Source organism: Gadus morhua, chromosome 6 (assembly GCF_902167405.1).
Source record: "Gadus morhua chromosome 6, gadMor3.0, whole genome shotgun sequence".
Taxonomy (NCBI): Eukaryota; Metazoa; Chordata; class Actinopteri; order Gadiformes; family Gadidae; genus Gadus; species Gadus morhua.
In genome coordinates, this window is record NC_044053.1 from 13000427 (window position 1) to 13020017 (window position 19591).

A 19591-nucleotide genomic window follows, 5' to 3' on the forward strand; every position below is an offset into this window, starting at 1 on the left:
CCGTTTACAAAACAGAACAGATGCAGCCAGTGAGCAAAAAAGGTAAACAATTGCTGTGTGGCGGGCTGCCAAATCCCCCGTCTGATGTATTAAAGTCATGCTGAAGAGCATTTCCCCTTTGGCTGCACTTATTGCCACTTCATTTCCTTGCCGGCGCTCACTCACATGGCTTATTTCCTTCTCTCTTCCTCTATGTCTCTCTCCCCTCTCTCTCTCTCACTGTCCCCTGCTTCATCTCTCGCACTCGTTCTCTTCATTTATCCGAAGAGGGGAGGGAAAAAAATAAAATAACGAACAAGGAGAAAGCACAGAGCTGTTTGTTTGTGTGTGTGTGTGTGTGTGTGTGTGTGTGTGTGTGTGTGTGTGTGTGTGTGTGTGTGTGTGTGTGTGTGTGTGTGTGTATGTGTGTGTGTGTATGTGTGTGTGTGTGTGTGTGTGTGTGTGTGTGTGTGTGTGTGTGTGTGTGTGTGTGTGTGTGTGTGTGTGTGTGATCCCCCCCAACACACACTCCCACCACCCCACCCCAACTCATCCGGCTGTGGTCTGTCCTCCCCTGACCCTGGAGGCCTAGGCCTTTCTAACAGAGCCATGAGTGTGTCGGGAGGGGGGTTGGCGGGGGGCTGCATGTGTGTGACATGGCCGAAAACCAATTATTAGACACTTTCTACCAAATGATGCCCAAGTCTTCGGGGAATGGGCAATCATGCAATAATTTAGCCACTGATTTAATTTTTTCTCCTGCAGTTTCTCTCCCCCACACACCACCCGAATCGTCTCTCTCCCTCTCCCTCTCTCTCTCTCCCCCTCCCTCCTTCTCTCCCTCTCTCTCTGTAGTGGTAATGAGACCATCAGAGGGGCGATCTGCCAGGGATGTTCTTTCTCTATTTGGCAAACTGCATGATTGCCCCTCGAGCACATTGGGACTACTACCCTCATGTGATCATTATAAAGCCCTCTGACGTAAGCAACAGATCTGTGTGTGTGTGTGTGTGTGTGTATGTGTGTGTGTGTGTGTGTGTGTGTGTGTGTGTGTGTGTGTGTGTGTGTGTGTGTGTGTGTGTGTGTGTGTGTGTGTGTGTGTGTGTGTGTGTGTGATGAGGTTATGTGAATAACAGTGTTTACCGATGTTGTTAGCTAAGCAGCATTGAGTTATTCAGGAAGATGGAGATCATGCAGGCTCTCCAGTGAACGATGTGCACAACAAGGCTCTTGGACGTCGTGCTGAGCTGGTCCACCTCACACTCACACACCATTTGTGTGTGGACAGAGGGGGCCTTCTGCTTGAGTGTGTGCATGTGTGTGTACGTGTGCATTTATGAATGCGTGTGTGTATGTGCGTGTGTATGTCTATATGTGTGTGCGCCTGTGTGAGTATGTGTTGGCGTGTATGCACGTGTATGTGTATATGTGTGTGTGTGTATGTGTATGTATGTGTGTATGTTCGTGCGTGCATGCTTACATGTATGTGTGTGTGTGTGTGTATGTGCATGCATGTGTGTATGTGTGTGCGTATGAGTATGTGTGTGTGTATGTATGTGCGTGCGTATGTGTATGTGTGTGTGCGTATGTGTATGCGTGTGTTTCGTGGGGTGGCTTTGGGCCACCGTGGAGGCTGCCTGCCAGGCTGGTGACAGCTGGGGTCCTCTTCGTCAGTCGTGGCCTGATGCTCTCTCAGACAGCCTTATCATGGGATGTCCCCTGTTTTGACTCCCCACACAGGCTGCTGGTACACACACGCAACCACGCAAACACACACACACACACACACACACACATCGCACACGGACACAAAGCTATAGGCAGCAGCGCACATAGCGGCATCTGGTCTGCTTACAGAGACAGGAAGCGGCAGAGAGAGTAACACTCCTTGATATCTCATTTAAGTTACCTCACTTCTACCTCAAACCGAGATAAAGACAAAGTGCACCCACGCCGTCCCCGAGGCGCCCGCACTGCCACGCAGTGAGGCTCCGCCCCCCCCCCCCCAGTCATCGGAGTGCGGGCCCCTGACGGCGTGTGCACGCATCCCTTCCTATTGTACCCCGCAGGCGGTGATTGTGTTGACAGTCAGATGCTTAAATTATTTCGAGCCTTCTTGTTCACACTCGACAAAAGGCGGCGGGATTAAGGGAGCGGGAGAGGGATCAATTGTTACGATGGAAGCCTCTCGTCTGAACGGCACGGCGGCATTGTGGCTCGCCGGCCCCCCCTGCCCTCCGAGTCTCGGCGAGTCGCCGCAGAGTGCTCGCCGTTCTCAATCAGCCGGGCGTTCGCACCGCACACTCCATCAAGAGGAGGTACTGAGGGAAAATAAAGTGATTTGTTCATATCCTTGAGCTTTTCAAGAGTGATGCACAAAAGCCATTGTGCCCGGTTGGAGTGAATGGGTCAACGCAAAAGAAAAGGAAAAGAGGAGAAAGAAATGCAATGTCAAGCGTGATTCATGGGCCCAAGGCCCCGTTACACATATCCATCCCGTTAATTGCACAGGAAACGCGGCCGCGAACGCACAGGCAGGCGAGCGCGCGCAAACACCAACCTGCGCACGCCAACAAACATACATGCAGGCGAGCAGGCGAGCAGGCACGCACACACTTACACACACACACGGCCACAAACATACAAACGCTCCAACACACACCTGTGAATGTGCATGCACAAAATGCACACGTCAGTCACACACACAACCACACACGCACACACACAAATGTATCAATGTCACCCGTGTTATAGCTCATCTTAATGTCTGTCAACTTTCCCTCCACGAGGAAGACGTGCGCGGCAGAAAGCAGAATCAAAATGAAAAGGAAACGCAAAGACACAGATACAAAGGCAACAGCTCCCCGCCCCTCCGTATTTACACAGCGCCGCGCGAGTTCATCTCCCCGAGGCCAACGGTGGCTTCCCAAAAACCCGAGATGTGAACTTTCCCATTAAATATTAACCATTCCCATTCCCAAAGTGGCCGTCAAATCCCCACACGCACCTCCAACGACACGGCGGCGGTGGCGGCTTTAGAGACCCCAGCCACAGCTCCCCCCCCCCCCCCCCCCCCCCCCCCCCCCCCCCCCCGCCCCCACCCCAGCGCTCCCCGCTGAATAGCCAGCGCCGCTGTCGCCCGCTTGCGTTCTCGACGAGGCAGGGAGTTCAAAGAGCCAGGAACTGGGGAGCGGGGGGTGGGGGAGGTGAAGGAAATAGGGTTGGGGGGGGGGGGGGGGGGGGGGGGGGGGGCCCGGGATGGAGACGAGGGTGAGGGAGAGAAGGGGGAGTGGGAAGGTGAATGCGGCTGCCGCTGCATACATGTGCTCATTCTTACGTGAATCTATAGGGAGCAGAGCGGCGTTCTGTGCGTATGGGGGGGGGGGGGGAGTTAGTGCGAGGAAGGAGGTATTTAAAATCCCTGCTCCCGGTGCGGGGATGCACAATGCCTTCTGATCCGCAACCTCGCACTCACCCCCGTGGTCGATTGTTAGGGAATAGACGGCGTGTGAGTGGGAGTGGGTAAGCGCAGAAGTTTGAATGCGGGCTTTTGATGTCCCACAAAAACACAGATCTCTGAGGCATTTATATGTAAATGATGGATAACATGAGGGGATTCAATGCCAAAGATATTTTTTAAGAAAAGCCATTGAAGTGTTCTGATTGACCTTTTTTTTATTTTTTTATACACAATAGACAACGGGAAGGCAAAGGGCACATGCATATCTAAACACACGCTCAGATGTGAATGTATGTTGTACACACACAAAAACACACACATCCCTCTCTCTGCATATGCACACGCACACACTTACACACAGGCACGCACAGCCCCCTCCGTTCACATACACTCTCACACGCACACACATACACACAGGCACACATAGCACCTCCCATGAAATACACACGCCCACATACACACACGCACACACACGTGCACACACTCACAAACACAGGTTACATGTTCAAATGTTCAAACAACTGATGTTTTGGAATTTGGTACCAGAAAATAGCTTTCTAAAAAGCTGATTTCCCTTCCATACGATACAGTGTGTCCAGTGAGTGCGTCACCTGGCAATTCATCAGCAAACGTTCACATTTGCGTCCAGCTGGAACACGCTCTGTTGTCAGGGAAACCGGAGGAATCGCTTTTTATTTGGACACTGACTTGTGTTCACACACGACCACAACCCCGTCAATTGCCAGAACCTCTGCAACCGCATGTGTAAAGTAAACCTCTTCTGGCTCACACCATTACACCCACCACCAGGAAATAGGAAGAGGGGGGGGCAACAATTAAGAGAAGGAGAGAGAAGTGCAGAAGAAGTACTAGTCTGTAGTACAAAAAATAAATATATATATATATTACAAAGAAAATAATACAATGAGGTCGTGGGGGGATGGTGCGGCTTTGAGACCCCCCCCCCCCCTTATCTCACATCTGTCTGAAGAAGCGTGTCAGAAGTGCCTTTTTGAGTCGGCGGGGTTAAAAGAGGAGGCAGTTTTCCCGCCGCAGACGCCGTTAAACGGTTCAGCGGTTTGACAGTGGCTGACGCTACAGACGCCTGCTCCGCCCCCTGGGGGCGCCACGCATCCTCCCGGGGGCACATCAAAACACACACCTATAGCGCCGCCCCCACCGCAGAGACCAACAATAACACAGCAGGAGGGGGGGGTAGCCTCTGAGCAGCCCGTCGGAGGCTGGTGGAAATAGGAGCACTTTCCCGCTCTTCGTTGTGTTGTTTTCCCCTCTCTTTATGTCCGCTGCCATAATTGAGTTGGCAGTTAGAGGCGGGGGCGCGCACGCCGCCTCGTGTGGAACGGGAGAACCGAACGTGTTCTACATGTAAGGTAAAGCCGCTGGCGTCACGGTGCCCTGCTCCATAGCTTTCTGTGTGTGTTTTTGCTTTATCGTATAACATTTTTGCGATGCATTATAACAGTTATGCATTCATATATTTTATCCATGTATTGTGCCTTTTTTTTTTTGTGGGATGAGGGGGGGGGTGGGGGGGGGCTGAGAGCTAAGAACGATATGAATAAGTGTAATCCTTGCCTGTACCTCTTGCTTCGTGTGCGCTGCAGCTGGTAGTCTCTTGTCTTCCCACACACACACACAAAAAAAGAAGACAAACAAACACACACACACACACACACACGCACAAACTGCTCCATTTTACCGTCATTACACAGTACGGTCCCCCCCCTATCCCCCCCGCTCCCTTTGGAGCCTTGTTCTGCCTCCGGTGGTACATTTGACGGTTTGTCGAGCGGCACGTAGGTGTGTAGCCTCCGCCGCGCTCCTGATCAAACAGCCGGGCTGACGCAGGGCCAATTACCCGGGCTGCCTCCTCTCATCTCTCGTTTAAGGGGAGTGACGGTGTAGAGCCCGCCGCGGAGCGGACGACGGGAAGAAGAAGAGGAAGAAGAAGAAGAAAAAGAAGAAGAGATAGAGAGGGGCGGAAGGTACGTAGGAATGAAAAGGGGGACAAAAAAAAATGCTGAAAGTGATAGCGGCAGCGTGTTATTACAAGACTGGCAGATGTGAAAGTACCCAGTTCGCCGTCCCACGGGGAAGTTGACATATGCACCATTATGAAAAAGTAAACAATGGCTCAGACACTTTACGCCTTTTATGGAAAACCTTAAGCCTCAGCAATCTGTAAATAGGCCAGCGTGAGGCGGTAAAAAAATGAAAAAAAACAAAGGAGGGAAAAAGAAAGAGAGAAGAAATGGGGAATATTAAGTCAAATCAAAAGTTACACAGTAGGTTGTGTGTGGCTGTGAACCCACGCACCCTGCCAGCCACCCTTATACTTTTTGCTGCATGAATGCATGTCACTTGGTATTGTGGCACATTTTATACCAAAAGAAATGGGACATAATATAAGTATTTTTCATACCCATAAAAGGTGTTTTATATTCTTTTTCTCCGCAGAATTCAATTCAAGGTTGAGCGAGAGTTAAACCGTGTGCATAGCCTCTCCATTGTTCCCTCCACACTCAGGAGCAGAGAGACACACAGTATGGGTTAATGTGTTGCATTTAACATAACGCTTCCACAGGTGGACTGGGGCTTCCGAGGGCTTACTATAGATTTACCAGGCAGATCGCTACGGCGACGAGGAACAGGATGATACTGAGGATCCATGTTAACCGGCCGTAGGGATTAACTGGTGAATTAAAGAAGAGATTGAATAAAGGCTAATGTTTAGTAATTGAAGCCATATGAAATGCACGCAGGCACACATGGCCGCACACACGCACACCAGCACACACATACACACCCACATACACACACACACACACACACACGCACTCTCACTGCAGGCAGACCTTGAACGCGGCGTCGCGGCCCTTGCGTGGGTTTGGAACTTATTGCAGCTGTAGTAAAAGGATGCGTTGAATAGTGGTTGGAAAGTAGTTTCAAGAGAGACCTTGCCTCTGGATAAACTGTTCTTCTACTTGCGTTGGTGAAGGTATAGCTGAAGGGGGGGGGGAAGTGAAGTAGAAAAATGTAATTAGGAAGAGGAAAAGGCTGCTTCTGACAATTGCCCAGAGAAGCCTTGGCTTGTTGTGGCGCAGGCTACAGTGCTCACAACAGGAGCCAAGGAAAAAGATATTAGAAAAGGAAGCAGCGCACGGGACCTTATCAGGCGGCAAGATGGTGAGGATGAAAGATGAGAGGCTGCATAACCATGAGCCGGAGAAATAAGGGCGAGGGCATTCGCTAACCGTGTTTCTATCAGTAAAAATATCAATAAAACGAAGTGAAACAGCCCCACAGTGGCATTAAGTTGAATAAAGAAACAGATTTAAAGACGGCCGGGCTTCACCCACCGACGGTCGCCTTGGACTTGGCCGAGTAGCGCAGGATCCGGCCGCTGAGCGTGGTGTTCTCCTTCACCGCCGTCTCCGCCTCCCGCTCCATCACGGACGCCAGCTCCCGGGCCAGGGGCGACAGGTAGGCGGCGGCCACGAAGGCCAGGACGGCGTGGAGGGTCTCCGTGACCCCGCCAAGCACCTGCAGCTCCTCGCTCACCGCCGTGACCAGGGCCGGCCGAGCCGCGTGGAGGGCGGACGAGACTCTGTCGAAGCCCGTCTCGCCGGCGGGACACGAGCCGAGGGCGGCGTGCAGGAAGGACAGAACCCACTGGCTCCTCACCGCCTGTCAGACCACACGGCACGCAAGGGTTTGACGAGAGCCCGGCCGAGATATCGCCGATGGCGGCTGACCGCAGATTGATCGTGTCGGCGTATATGATTGCCGAATGCCGATATGCACCGATAGGAAATGGTGTGATATTTGAATGTCATGAAGTCTTCATAAATCCTCTACTGTCGTGGTGGAGCCTCTAAATGCTTTAAAGGAGTACATCCACCTAAACACTCCCAACAGTAACAGTTTGACATCATGTTCTGTGTGAAGGTTATTAGCTCCTCCCCATACATCATCTAATTGGTTCCTTTACCTCATGAATAACGGCCGGTATATATATGTATTTGGAATATCGGCCGATATGTCGATAATGTTAAATATTTTATTCTCTACATTGGTGACGGCATCGGCTCCTAAATACCCAGCATCGGTCGGGCTCTAGTTTTCACTTGGTGGTTATAAGGTTTAATCAGTAGTATTTATTACATTTTTGGGGGAGGGGAAGTATTTTATTGCAGTATAGTTCAAGACATTCTCAGCAACTAAACAGTACAATCGACTAACATATGGTAGGTAACGGTACGTACTGTGTATTAGGAGCTTCAGATACAATCAAGTTAGTAGCAGATTAGATTACATTAGTGTTAGCCACAACGATTCACAGGGCTGACCTGGTAGTGTGAAAGCACTTCAGCCTCAGGAAAGAGGAAACAAAGCTGCTGGAGGCAGTGGACCCGTTCGGCGAGGGACAAGGTAAACAGCCGCCTGGGTCCCTGATCCTCTGGAGCGCAGGAGGACAGCCGGGCCAGCAGGTGGCGCCGCAGCGGGCGACGCACGTCGTCCCAGGCCTCCTGGACCTACACAGAACGGGAGAGTGAGTGGACCGAGAGACGCAGGCGTCAGCGATATTTTTTATAACAACGCCATGCACTGATTGCTGATCGTCAGCCTGATTCACTTCCTCTCCCTCTCTGCGCCATACAAAGCCTTTAGGGGGGGAAGTTTAGAAATCATGTGACATTGTAGTGTTAAGATATGAATGCAGTTCACCACGACGGATGCATGAAAGAACTGTGTTGAGAAACTCCATGACCTGTAACATGTACAGTGACCATGGCGTCTATGACAAAGATAACCGCTTGTGATTGGTTGAACTAACTTACTTGCGGGCTAAAGCCGTGAAGGAACGACATTGGTAAATTCAAATTTATATAATTTTTTCCTCAAAGCAGAAGTGGTGGCATATGTGTTCAGTCCCATTCAGCTCCATAATTTGCAACCATTTTGATTATAACAGGCTATGGTGAATTATTTAATAAAAGACAAAAACAAACAACGTCTAATTCGTGACCGCGCACTTCACTCTATTACTTGGACGCAGCCTAACTACTCTGGCACACAGAGCTAATTAAACCCCAGAGCGTGTTTATTTGGGGGTTGAATCAACTCCCACTTTAACGTCCCAAATTGAATCCCATAACACAAGCAATCATCGGACTGGCCATACCTCCAGGGAGCAGTCGTCTCTCAGCGCGTTGACCACCGGGAACGAGGAGGTGGCCTGCTGCCCTGAGAGGGAGCCGGAGGAGGAGGAGGAGGGGGGGCTGGAGAAGGAGATGCCGCACTGGGAGGACAGGTTCACCAGCAGCAGTAGCACCGTCTCCTCTCTGCCCTCCTCGTCCGAGCCCAGGTACTGGTGCTGAGGGGATGGAGAGGGCCGTGACAGGGAAGAAGGCGGCGGGAGAAGGAGGAACGGATTGAGGATGGGGTATGATGCTTCGGCACAGGTGGCCATTTAGAATATGTATTAATAATGAAAAGGTGAACTAAGGTTGATCGCAATCATAGCAAATATCATCTAGCACCAGTCTTTATTTTTGCAACGGGGCTTCCTGTATTTTTCTGATGTCTGAATGTAAATCCCTTCTTTGAATGTGAAAGTACGTTTTGCTTGCAGTTTCGAAAACGGTACTGCTTGCATTGAATTATCAGGGTAGGCATTTATTTGTGTCTGTGTGCGGATGCCACCGTTGATGGGGCAATGCATTACCAAAGCCTTGAGGAAGTCCATGATGTCCTGATGTCCTGTGGCCACCGGCCGGGTGCCACTGATGCTCTGGGGACTGAGCCACTGCAGGATCTCTGTGGGGCTCGCAGGCAGCTCCCCGGTCAGGCCGCCTCCCATCTTGGCCTGCAGCTCCTTCAGGCTCTGCTCAATACTGGACAACATATATGGACATGCACTGTGTGTTTACATATACAGATTGAGACACACTGTTCACAATAGTAACCCCACATTTCTTAAGGGGTTAGTGTCACAACACTCGCTCCCTATTGCTCTCCCCTGCTTTTGATATGTATCTCTTTATCTCTCTCTGCCTCTCTGTTGCCTTCTACAGTTAGAAGCGGGTGACAGATACAGGAGCATCACCAGTAATGAACAGAGACATCGGTGTATCAATGCTACTGAGTGTGTACTGGCACTCACACACACACAAACTATGTTATAATTATAATGAACTGACTGCATCAAGCTCGAATGTTCATCCTCTATATAAATGACATCCTAGGGATCATGTTTAGTAATTTCCATGCAAATCCATGCATACACTCCTTAATGTGTGTGTGTGTGTGTGTGTGTGTGTGTGTGTGTGTGTGTGTGTGTGTGTGTGTGTGTGTGTGTGTGTGTGTGTGTGTGTGTGTGTGTGTGTGTGTGTGTGTGTGTGTGTGTGTGTGTGTGACGTGCGTGTGAGCGATTTAACATAACAAAGTTGTTCTGTATGCTGCTGCCCCTTTGTTTGCACCTTCTCCACATCTCTCTGTCTGACTGTCTGTCTGTCTTCCTTTCTGTCTCTCTCTCCCTGTCTCTCTCACTTGATCTTTCAAAGTAAACATGCACACTTACACTAAAGAACCTACAGACACACACAACATGTTTTTGAACAAATGTCCATGCGTGTGTGTGGATGTGTGCCGTGTGTTCATATCTGTGATACAGAGCCAAAAGGCCATTTTGCTATCAAACCGCTCATACTCCTCCCCCCTATCCCTCCTCCACAGGACTATAAACCACCTCCTGCTCGCTCCTGGGCCATGAACATATCCAGATGTCTTCCAACGGCAACACATTAAATAACTGTTCAATCTGATACACTTGGAACGGGGGGTGTACAGGGATAAAATGTTATAGACTGTTAAAAATCCCTGTCCTCTAGATTGAACATTGGGGCATGTACTGCTCTCCCCTCTCTCTCCCCTCTCTCTCCCCTCTCTCTCCCCTCTATCTCTCTCTCTGTATATCTATCTTTCTTTTTCTCTCTCACTCTCTCGTCTCAGCTCTCTTTCTATTTTTTTGACACTAACCTGCTGACTGATAGAATCGTGATTATATAGCGAGCGTTAATGTCAGAGTTTTGTGTTTCCGTGCCTAAGGTCAGACATAAGTGTTTGTGTGTGCGTGTGCATGTGCGCCCGTGTGTGTGTGTGTGGGTCATTGTTTTCCTAGAAGGCTACACTACACTGAACTCTGTGATACAGTGACCGATCCAGTATGTTTGACACTGTGTTGCTCAGCTGGCCTGGACAGCATGGATTATAGCGCTGCACTGACATTAAAGGGCCCGATCTTACCACAAGGTATGAGTGTGATTAGCCATTGCAAGCCATTTCAAAATCTGCCCTAAACTGTGACATAGTGACAACTCCAGTGTAAGGCTTGTAATGGCTAATCACACCTGGTGGTGAAATAGGGGGCCCTTCAATGAATGAATGTGGTGTCTATACATATACTCCTATATTTTTAAGATAAATAAGTGCATAAACAAGAGTAAATGGGTGGAACCCAAATTACTGCAGTTTCAATTGGTCTCATCTGAACTTAACTAAATTGCACAAAGCTTTCAAGGCACCTTAGACACCAGATGCTCACTCGCTGTTTTAGCCTGGAACTCAAATAACAAGCATTCTCTTTCCTACTAAAATACCCAGTCCAGGGTGTAACCAGATGTATAATTGTTTTATTTTGTTTCCCCGTTAAATAAAGATAGAATGCCATAGTACTATCGGTACTTTATTGATCCCAGACGGAAATACATTTATCCAACGCCAACCAATTGTGGTATGGAAGAGAAACACCTCAATAACATTGTCTATGTAGTTATTGTTGTAACCACTGCAGTAATATTATGTATCTATATCGAGAGAGAGAGAGACTGTATCTATGTATCTATATATACACCGACAGACTCCTAACTCTCCCTCTTCTAATACTCTTTCCATTTGCTTCTGAATGCCCGCCTTTCAATTACCGCTCCTTCGACCCTTGCGCTGTAAGGTAGAACGTGGCCGCGAATGGTCTGTGTCGACAAGTCCATCCGGCTCTACAGAAACGCCCTGACCTTTAGCCTGCCAATGTGCGAGCTGCTAGCAGTCCTAATCAACTGGGCCGGATTAGCTCCACAACCTGATGACTTCCACTGCCAAGAGCTCAGACGCCCAAAGAGAGAGAGCAAGAGAGAGTGAAAGAGAGAGAAGGAGAGTGAGAGTGAGAGCGAGTGAGATGGAAAGAGAGAGGGAGAGAGATGGATTCAGGAAAAGAATGAGAGACAAAGACGGCCAAAGTGGGATAGAAAAGAGAAGACCCCAGATAAAGGATAAAAAAAAGAAAAAGGTTGAGGTTTCAGAGTCTGGACGACAATGGACAGGACAGTAATGGCAAACGCTGCAGTAACAAAAGACCCACGAATGAGAGATTGAAGCAAGCTGAGGCAACGAGACGGAATGGTTTCCTAAAGCACCTTGACAAACATGGTAGTGTAACTGACATGCATAAACACACACACACAGCACAACATCTGAATGCCTGCAGAGGTAGAGAAAAAGAAAGCGGGAGAGAGTGAAAGAAAGCGAGAAAGAGAAACACAGAGAGAGAGAGAGAGAGAGAGAGAGAGAGAGAGAGAGAGAGAGAGAGAGAGAGAGAGAGAGAGAGAGAGAGAGAGAGAGAGAGAGAGAGAGAGAGAGAGAGAGAGGAGGTCTTTCATTAGATATGATGGCACATTTCACAGCTCCCTGACTTACAGAAACCCAATCCGGCGATTAGTCAGCGCTTTGACGTTATCTTAAGTTCCTTGTCAGAATTAATTTAGTGTGGGTGGGCTACAGCGAGGCTGTCTGACTGTCGCGCTCCACTCCTCTCGTCCATTGGGGGGGTCTCTGTGTGTGTGTGTGTGTGTGTGTGTGTGTGTGTGTGTGTGTGTGTGTGTGTGTGTGTGTGTGTGTGTGTGTGTGTGTGTGTTCGGTGTAGGGGGATCCTTTTCAAATAAGCCCCAGCTCAACTGAGTGCCAAAGCAGCCGTCGGGGAACCGAATAACTGCCCTATCAAAGGGGCCCATTCTGTGCATGGAGAGAGGGGTGGGCTGGGAGGGTACAGGGGGTGAATGGGCCTGAATGAACAGGGGGGGAAGCAGATCTCTCCCTTGGCCAGGACCCATGGCCCACTTAGTGCCCTCGGCCTCCAGCCAGCAGGGCCCGCCGGACACCAGAGAGGAGATAACCCCAGATACACTCACCTGACACACTTCTCCTGCACCGCTACACGCAAACTCAATACCCTCCCTTGTTTTTTTTTTGTTAAGATGGAAATCTATGTTGTGTGTGTGTTTTCTGTGTGTCTTTAGAGACTGTACATTAAATCTCTGTCGACAAGCTATCGCGTGACAAATTCATACACCGTTTCCAACACGCGCAAACACAGACACAGACAAAGACACACAGACACACACACACACACACACACACACACACACACACACACACACACACACACACACACACACACACACACACACACACACACAGTGATGTAGGGGTACTTATGTTGCAGCCTGATCAGGATTGACAGGAGGCTAGTGGAGACCATTTGCCTCAGTGCTCTCTGCGGTGGGGTCGGAGGCATCTATACTGTAAGGAGGCTTGCACTGACACTTAATTAGGTCTCTTCCTGTCCCAAACACACACACACAAACACACACACACAATAACACGCGTGCACGTTCACACAAACACAGACACACAAACGCACACACATCTCCGGCTCAACCTGAGCCCTGTGCAGCCAGTGTCCCATCTGATGAAACTAATGGATTACAGCATTTCAATTTGTGGGAGCCGGCTCCGTTGTCAGCGTATCTTAATCTCTTTTAATTAGGGAGCAGCTCTTAGTCAAATGTCTGACATCCGATAGCTGGGAGCAGGCCAGTCACTTTGACCCATAAACAGGTGAGAGCTCATTCACAGGGGCTGGCATTAGATACTGCATATCTCTTCCTTGGTCTCTTTCCCCCCACCCCCCCGTCTTATTTCACTTTGTGTTTGCTCGTTGTATCGAGCCATCCTGACGTCTCGCCTCCTTCCTGTCTACGCTCCTTATCGGCATCCATCCACTGTCTGCGGCCTTATCTGCATCCAGCCACTGTATGTGTATGTGTGTGTGCACAGATGTGGGTGAGCGCACATACACCCACACACACACACACACACACACCCCTACTTGCGGTCAGGTGTGCCTGTATGCGCGGGCACCACAGGAGAAGGTATGTTAGAAACTCACATCTAATCCAGGTTGAATTCAGGGGGAGAAACGGAGGATAAATGGAGGATAGATTCCTTCTGCTGATGTTCTGCTGAGGGGACTGTCTGAAAGGTAATGTGAAGTGGAGATGGCTGCAAACAGACACACTGACCAGTTCCCCCCCCCCCCCCCCCCTCCCCCGCAAACACCCTTATACAACCACGGACAGGATCGTCTTGTTTTTAGCCCCATTCCCCATTTTCCAGAGCCTTTGTTCTCATAATGGTTACCCCTCTGCCATCTGCGGGAACACAAAATAACCCTTTAATGCAAAGAGAGCAGAAAAATGGCCCGGCCTTCAGTAATAAGCCTTGAATTACCCACCCAAGGGTTTTCGTTTCAAGATGTGGAATCCTCAATTATTATGTTCCCATTTAGAAGAGATGGGAAAGAAAAGGGGGGGGGGGGGGGGGGGGGGCGAAGGGAGAGAGTGAGGGAACCCGATGGAGAGGTATTGAGAAAGAAAAGGGGGAGCAAAGAGAATGAAGCAGAAGGTAGAGAAAGTGTGTGGGGGGGGGGGATGGGGGGGGGGGGGGGCTGAAAAGAGAGGAGAAGGTGGCCAGACGCTAATGGCGCCAGAGTGAGGCTTTGTTGAGCCGTTACATTTAGCTTTTTCCTCGCAGGCTTTTTCTTGCCTTTCCACCACAAAGGATAAAAGAGCTAAAGTATCGATTTTTTTCCCCGTATTATCCTCATCATTTCCTCTGTATTTCTCACTCTCTATCTCTTAACCTTACCGAATCTTCATTTTCTCAGTGTGCCGCGGCAACGTTGATATCCTTTCAACAGGTGTGGTGCGCCATGACATAGAACGTTCAAAGGCACCACAAGTGTTGACTGTTAAGTGGCCTTTAATTCATGATTGTGAGCGGATGGATTTTTCTAGTTTGGATTTGATGCGCCCCTCATCAGAATTATACAAAAATGTTTTCATGACACACAAGTTCAATCAATCATCACAAAGAAGGTTGACATGGTGTTTTGTCTTGATTAATTAATACTCAGAACAGCATAGTCATAATATTGAGTATAATATGCACTATGACTTGAATGATGATGAAAAGTAGGATAATGTATAATGCAGGCTGCTTCAGCAGACTCACCTGCTGGCATTGAGATGGAGCTTTTCCTCTGTGTCTTGGAGAAGCTGCTGGTAGTCGATCTCGCTTGGCACCCCAGGGACCAGCAGCTCCATGAAGGCATGGTCGTGTGGAAAGTCCCCCGGCCACTCCATGACCACCCTGCTGGACCACAACCAAAAGGAATTCAGGGACATGAAGACAAGTCATCCAGAAAGTCATCCACTTCACTGCATATGGCACAATGTCTCTATGCTTAGAAGGAAATCATGTGTTTTTATTGTTTTATTATTGCATCAACGCAAATGCAAAGAGCGCCCGATAATGACTTCCAAAAGTTAACAATTTCAAGAAATCCACACATACATTGCTTGTTAATCTACATATCGCCCACTGACACAAGCCGTCTCCCCACAACATAACGCACACTACCATACATGAGTCACGCCATTGACTTATGTGTGTCATTCGCTATTCTGGATGGGTCCCTGAATTATAGGTGCAGATTATTTACACTTGACAGCCGAGGAAAGCGGTATGATCAACAAAATATGCGTTGACGTCACTCCACACATCCCCTCCAAATATGATTAACATCATAGAACGCTCTAAAATCAAAATACATTGCCTCAGCTTCTCACCATCACCACCTAGAGACACTACAGTGGATTAACACTGGCAACCGCCCTGACACAGTAAATCTACGATCAGACAGGCTCCACTTACAGACGGCTATGTCTTTGTGATACCACCACTCTGACTGAAGAGGACTAGGGATCGACCGATATATCGGTCGGCCGATATTATCGGCCGATATTCGCGTTTTTTACGTGTATCGGTATCGGCCGATTTGCGGCCGATTTTCGCCGATTTTTTTTATTTTTTTTTTATTTATTTTTTTTTTTACTTGTTCTACCTCACCTGTTTTTACTATTTGTTAAATATAGTTTTTTATATTGAAGTTCAATAAATGTTCCTTTTTTTTAATTGAGACTTGTAACATTTGTTATCAGTGTAATTTTTATGATTGAGGGAGCAAAAAAAAAAAAAAAAAAAAAAAAATAGTATCGGCTCTAAATATCGGTATCGGCGTATCGGCGTATCGGCTAAGGCTGATGAAAAAATATCGGTATCGTATCGGCCCTAAAAAATCCGTATCGGTCGATCCCTAAAGAGGACCACCTCTATTCCTAGCTGGCTGGTTAGCACTATGTGCTAACCAGCCAATCCCACTCTGGTGTGTATCCCTCCGAAAACACCACATCAACTTTGTCATCAGCGTGAGTCAAGTGCAAGGTAATGGAGGGCACCAGCATCAATTTGCCATTCTCCCGCTCTCGCCCCCACTACTGCACCGGCTGCTCTGATTTTAATAATTCCTGTCAAACTCCTGAAAGCGGGCTGCTCTTCCACTGCACACGCACACAGTACACACTCAGCCCGAGCTCTGACAGCAGAGACAGGGAGAGGCTCAACATTCATTAAGGTCCATGTAAAAGGCAGCCATTCCAGCTGTACAAATATTACGTTTATTTTCTCGATAGTTCAGCTCCTGCGTTGTAATCGTCCTCTATTCTCCATCCCACTAACCAACATCTTCTTTCAACATCCTCATGCTCGCTGCGTGTGTCAATGATCAAGTAACTAAGTCCATTGGGCATCGCTTATTGCATAGTAGGGAGTTTGTCAATGTGTCTTGTAGATAGCCAATTAAATAATGAAATAAATGTTGGCCAGGTGGTTTGTCTGAAAGTGTCACTGAGTAGTGGGATGTAAAGAATGGTGGTTTTGTGTGTGTGTGTGTGTGTGTGTGTGTGTGTGTGTGTGTGTGTGTGTGTGTGTGTGTGTGTGTGTGTGTGTGTTATTCTTACCAATCAATCTTATCAATGAATTAATGTATGTATAAGCGTTGACCTTCTCAATTAGTTTTTGATCGTGTTTGTGTACAACAAGGCAGCTAATGTGTGTATTGTTAAGGATTCATCAGTCTGAACACGCAAACTCATTAGAGCTATGCTTCACACAGACTCCAGTGTGCTATCATTAGCTTCCTACAGAGCAGATGTTTAAGGGCCCACCGAGTATTGAGTGTTGCCACAGCGATGACGGTGCTGGCTAGGCCATGCTAAGCTACTCTGTGTCTGCCACAGACATTGAATCAGAGGCTATGGCTAAGAGTAGGAAGCATGAAACGGAGAGAGAGAGAGAGAGAGAGCGAGCGAGAGCACGCGCGAGAGAGAGCTGCAGCGTGTGTGTTACTGCAGTTCAATCTCTCTTGATCCAGCCTGTCTACATCGGCAAGGGTAACACACAGGGCCATTTACAGTAATGAGTTTGTCCTAAAATATTTAGCAGCACAACCCCCAGGACACCTGCTTTAAGCCACTTACAGCATGACAGGCTAAAGTCAAAATTATTTTAAAGGGGGCAGCTAAGAGTCAGCTGTGTGTGAAAATTCATAAATTAAAGAGGTGCATAATCTAAGATTACCAGGCTGCTGAAACTGATCTAAAGCTCAGAGTGGTAGGATGGATTGCTGTGCAGCATACGCTGAACTGCTCATCTGTGTATCCAGCACCAATGAATTTTAGATGGTAAAAAAAAAAATGCTCTTGGAAACACAATGGAATGTAAAAAAAAAAGAGTTGTATTATACACACACACACACACACACACACACACACACACACACACACACACACACACACACACACTTACACACACAGCACACACAACTACAACCTTTTGAAGTATATGATTCCACAGGTCAGGTGACACCTCCACATTTCATTCGTCATCCAAGAAAAAAGTGAGACAACAGGCAAAAGCCATGTGTGAAACCATAGTCATTTATCCATCCCACACATTGTTTTGATTAATTTGGCCGCACTATACAACACTGCTTCAATCTATTGATGTCAGAGGGCAGTAACATGTTCTTCCCTCAGCCCAACAGTATCTACATGAGGTTAGGTCTGAGGCCTTGTCATTCCATAACTTTAATTTGTGCAGGTGTGTCTGAGCTCACTATGCTGTACAATATTTCACTTTCCACTTTACAACATGAAGCCAACATCTCATGTTGACCTATTTTTTCATGGTGGCCTCAATGACTCAATGTGAAGTGTGATTTTTCGAGTCATGTGAATATTAAGAGAAAGATGCCAGAACTGTTTGCTACTTTTCTGCTTGAGATTGTCATATCCAACAAATATTATTATAAACATTGAGCAACCAATTCAATATCAGAAAAACAATATGTTCTTCAAGCCCAGCATTGCAGGGCTACTATATGACTGTTACTAGTTAACTTCTTACCTCTATTCAATTTAACATTGTAGGTTGCCATTATAACCTCCTTTTTAAAAACCTGCATATTGTATAACCGTCTAAACGTTTGCTGAAAACAACTCCAGCTCTTGGAAAATGTATTTAGCAAACCTTTAGGACAAGTATAATGTGCTCTAATGTATATGCATACACAGATAACATAGACAAAACTAATAATTGATATACCAACGTCCTCAAGCAGGTTATCAGTTATCAAATAATGTGATTTTAGGATTATAGTACATAGTCGAACACCTTGCACAGCAAAAGGATCTCCTTAATTGTCCCCTCCTTAGAACTGCAAATTAATGACACACATTAGATGACAGAAAACACTGACGAGCATTTCTACACAACGTCGTTATATTTAACAACATCGCTTGAAAGTCCAACGTACCACTCTGTAAGGGTGCTGTTAATAAGTGTTCAGGATTTATCAATAGAAACCACATCAGTAGTAGGTAAATACTGAAGCAATGTACATGGTATTCCGTTATTTCCAACACGGAGAGCGTCCGTGACAACCACCCGGAAGTTAAACAACATCAACCTTCCGCTCACTGGAACGGTCCAATATTAGTGTTTAAATAGGGGTGTTTCGGTCATGTTATAAATAAATATAGAACATTAAATTAAATATGACAACATTTTAGGAGATAGAACATATTATTAATGCCTAGAAATTTGTATCATATTTAGCAATTGAAAATATCAGAATTGAGGTTGGAATACGAAACTCTTAATCTGTGAAATGTCCCATTGTCAGCTGACGATGTCGGGTTCCAGCGGGTATTTGAGCTGTAGGAGGAGCTATGAGTTGAGATGGTTATACATTCAAAACAAACCTTGCATTTGGTTGTTTAGATTTATTATATCCCTGAAACATGCATTAAACGTTGACAATCTGGGAATATTGGCGCGTCTCTCTAAATCATGAAAACTGCCAAATGTGCTGCTTAATGCAATAGCAGAGTTTAAGTAAGTTGAATACTAGTTATGTTTGTACGTAAGAATCCAAATCAACCCAAATTATGTGAGGTTATAATGTTACCATTTGTACACATTGTTTAATTTAGAATTGCAAAGGTACGGATGTCTATCCGTCACCGTGCATACCGAAACGCTATTAATACTTACTACACGCTGATTAGAGATAAGGAATGCATTTCACTTCACTTCACTTCATTATGCTCAGAAGCTGCAGAAACGAATTCAGGAAGTTATGAAATATGTATGACTTTAAACAATTCCCTGTTGATCCAATTTACATTCATGTTGTGTACATTAATAACTCTGTAGGATGGCGAGCTCAAAACGTGTCATCCAAATCTCGGGCATTAAAAACCGAACCCAGAAGCAGAAAGTAGTCGAAGGGATTCGGAGCCTTGGTGGAAAATATATTGGCGGTTCTGTGAG

The 19591-nt window shown here is 47.3% G+C and overlaps 2 protein-coding genes across 4 annotated transcripts in view; one reads left to right on the plus strand and one right to left on the minus strand.

The window, feature by feature from the left end:
- Positions 1 to 18693, minus strand: part of kiaa0825 (KIAA0825 ortholog) — a 126770-nt gene extending 108077 nt beyond the window's left edge. Inside the window, exons 1-6 of one of the 2 annotated variants that reach the window (XM_030359761.1) lie at positions 18573 to 18693; positions 14870 to 15007; positions 9189 to 9357; positions 8646 to 8837; positions 7810 to 7995; positions 6820 to 7147 (exon numbers count right to left, since the gene is read on the minus strand). In XM_030359761.1, the coding sequence (XP_030215621.1) occupies positions 6820 to 7147; positions 7810 to 7995; positions 8646 to 8837; positions 9189 to 9357; positions 14870 to 15000 (1006 nt within the window). In that variant the 5' untranslated portion in view covers positions 15001 to 15007; positions 18573 to 18693. Of the gene's footprint in view, positions 1 to 6819; positions 7148 to 7809; positions 7996 to 8645; positions 8838 to 9188; positions 9358 to 14869; positions 15011 to 18572 lie in introns of both variants that reach the window. The other variant, XM_030359762.1, reaches the window with a different exon arrangement.
- A 280-nt stretch (positions 18694 to 18973) lies between these two features.
- slf1 (SMC5/6 complex localization factor 1) overlaps positions 18974 to 19591 on the plus strand; it is a 28127-nt gene continuing 27509 nt past the window's right edge. For both annotated transcript variants that reach the window (XM_030359773.1, XM_030359774.1), the window contains exons 1-2: positions 18974 to 19153; positions 19475 to 19586. In XM_030359773.1, the coding sequence (XP_030215633.1) occupies positions 19476 to 19586 (111 nt within the window). In that variant the 5' untranslated portion in view covers positions 18974 to 19153; position 19475. The remainder of the gene's footprint in view (positions 19154 to 19474; positions 19587 to 19591) is intronic.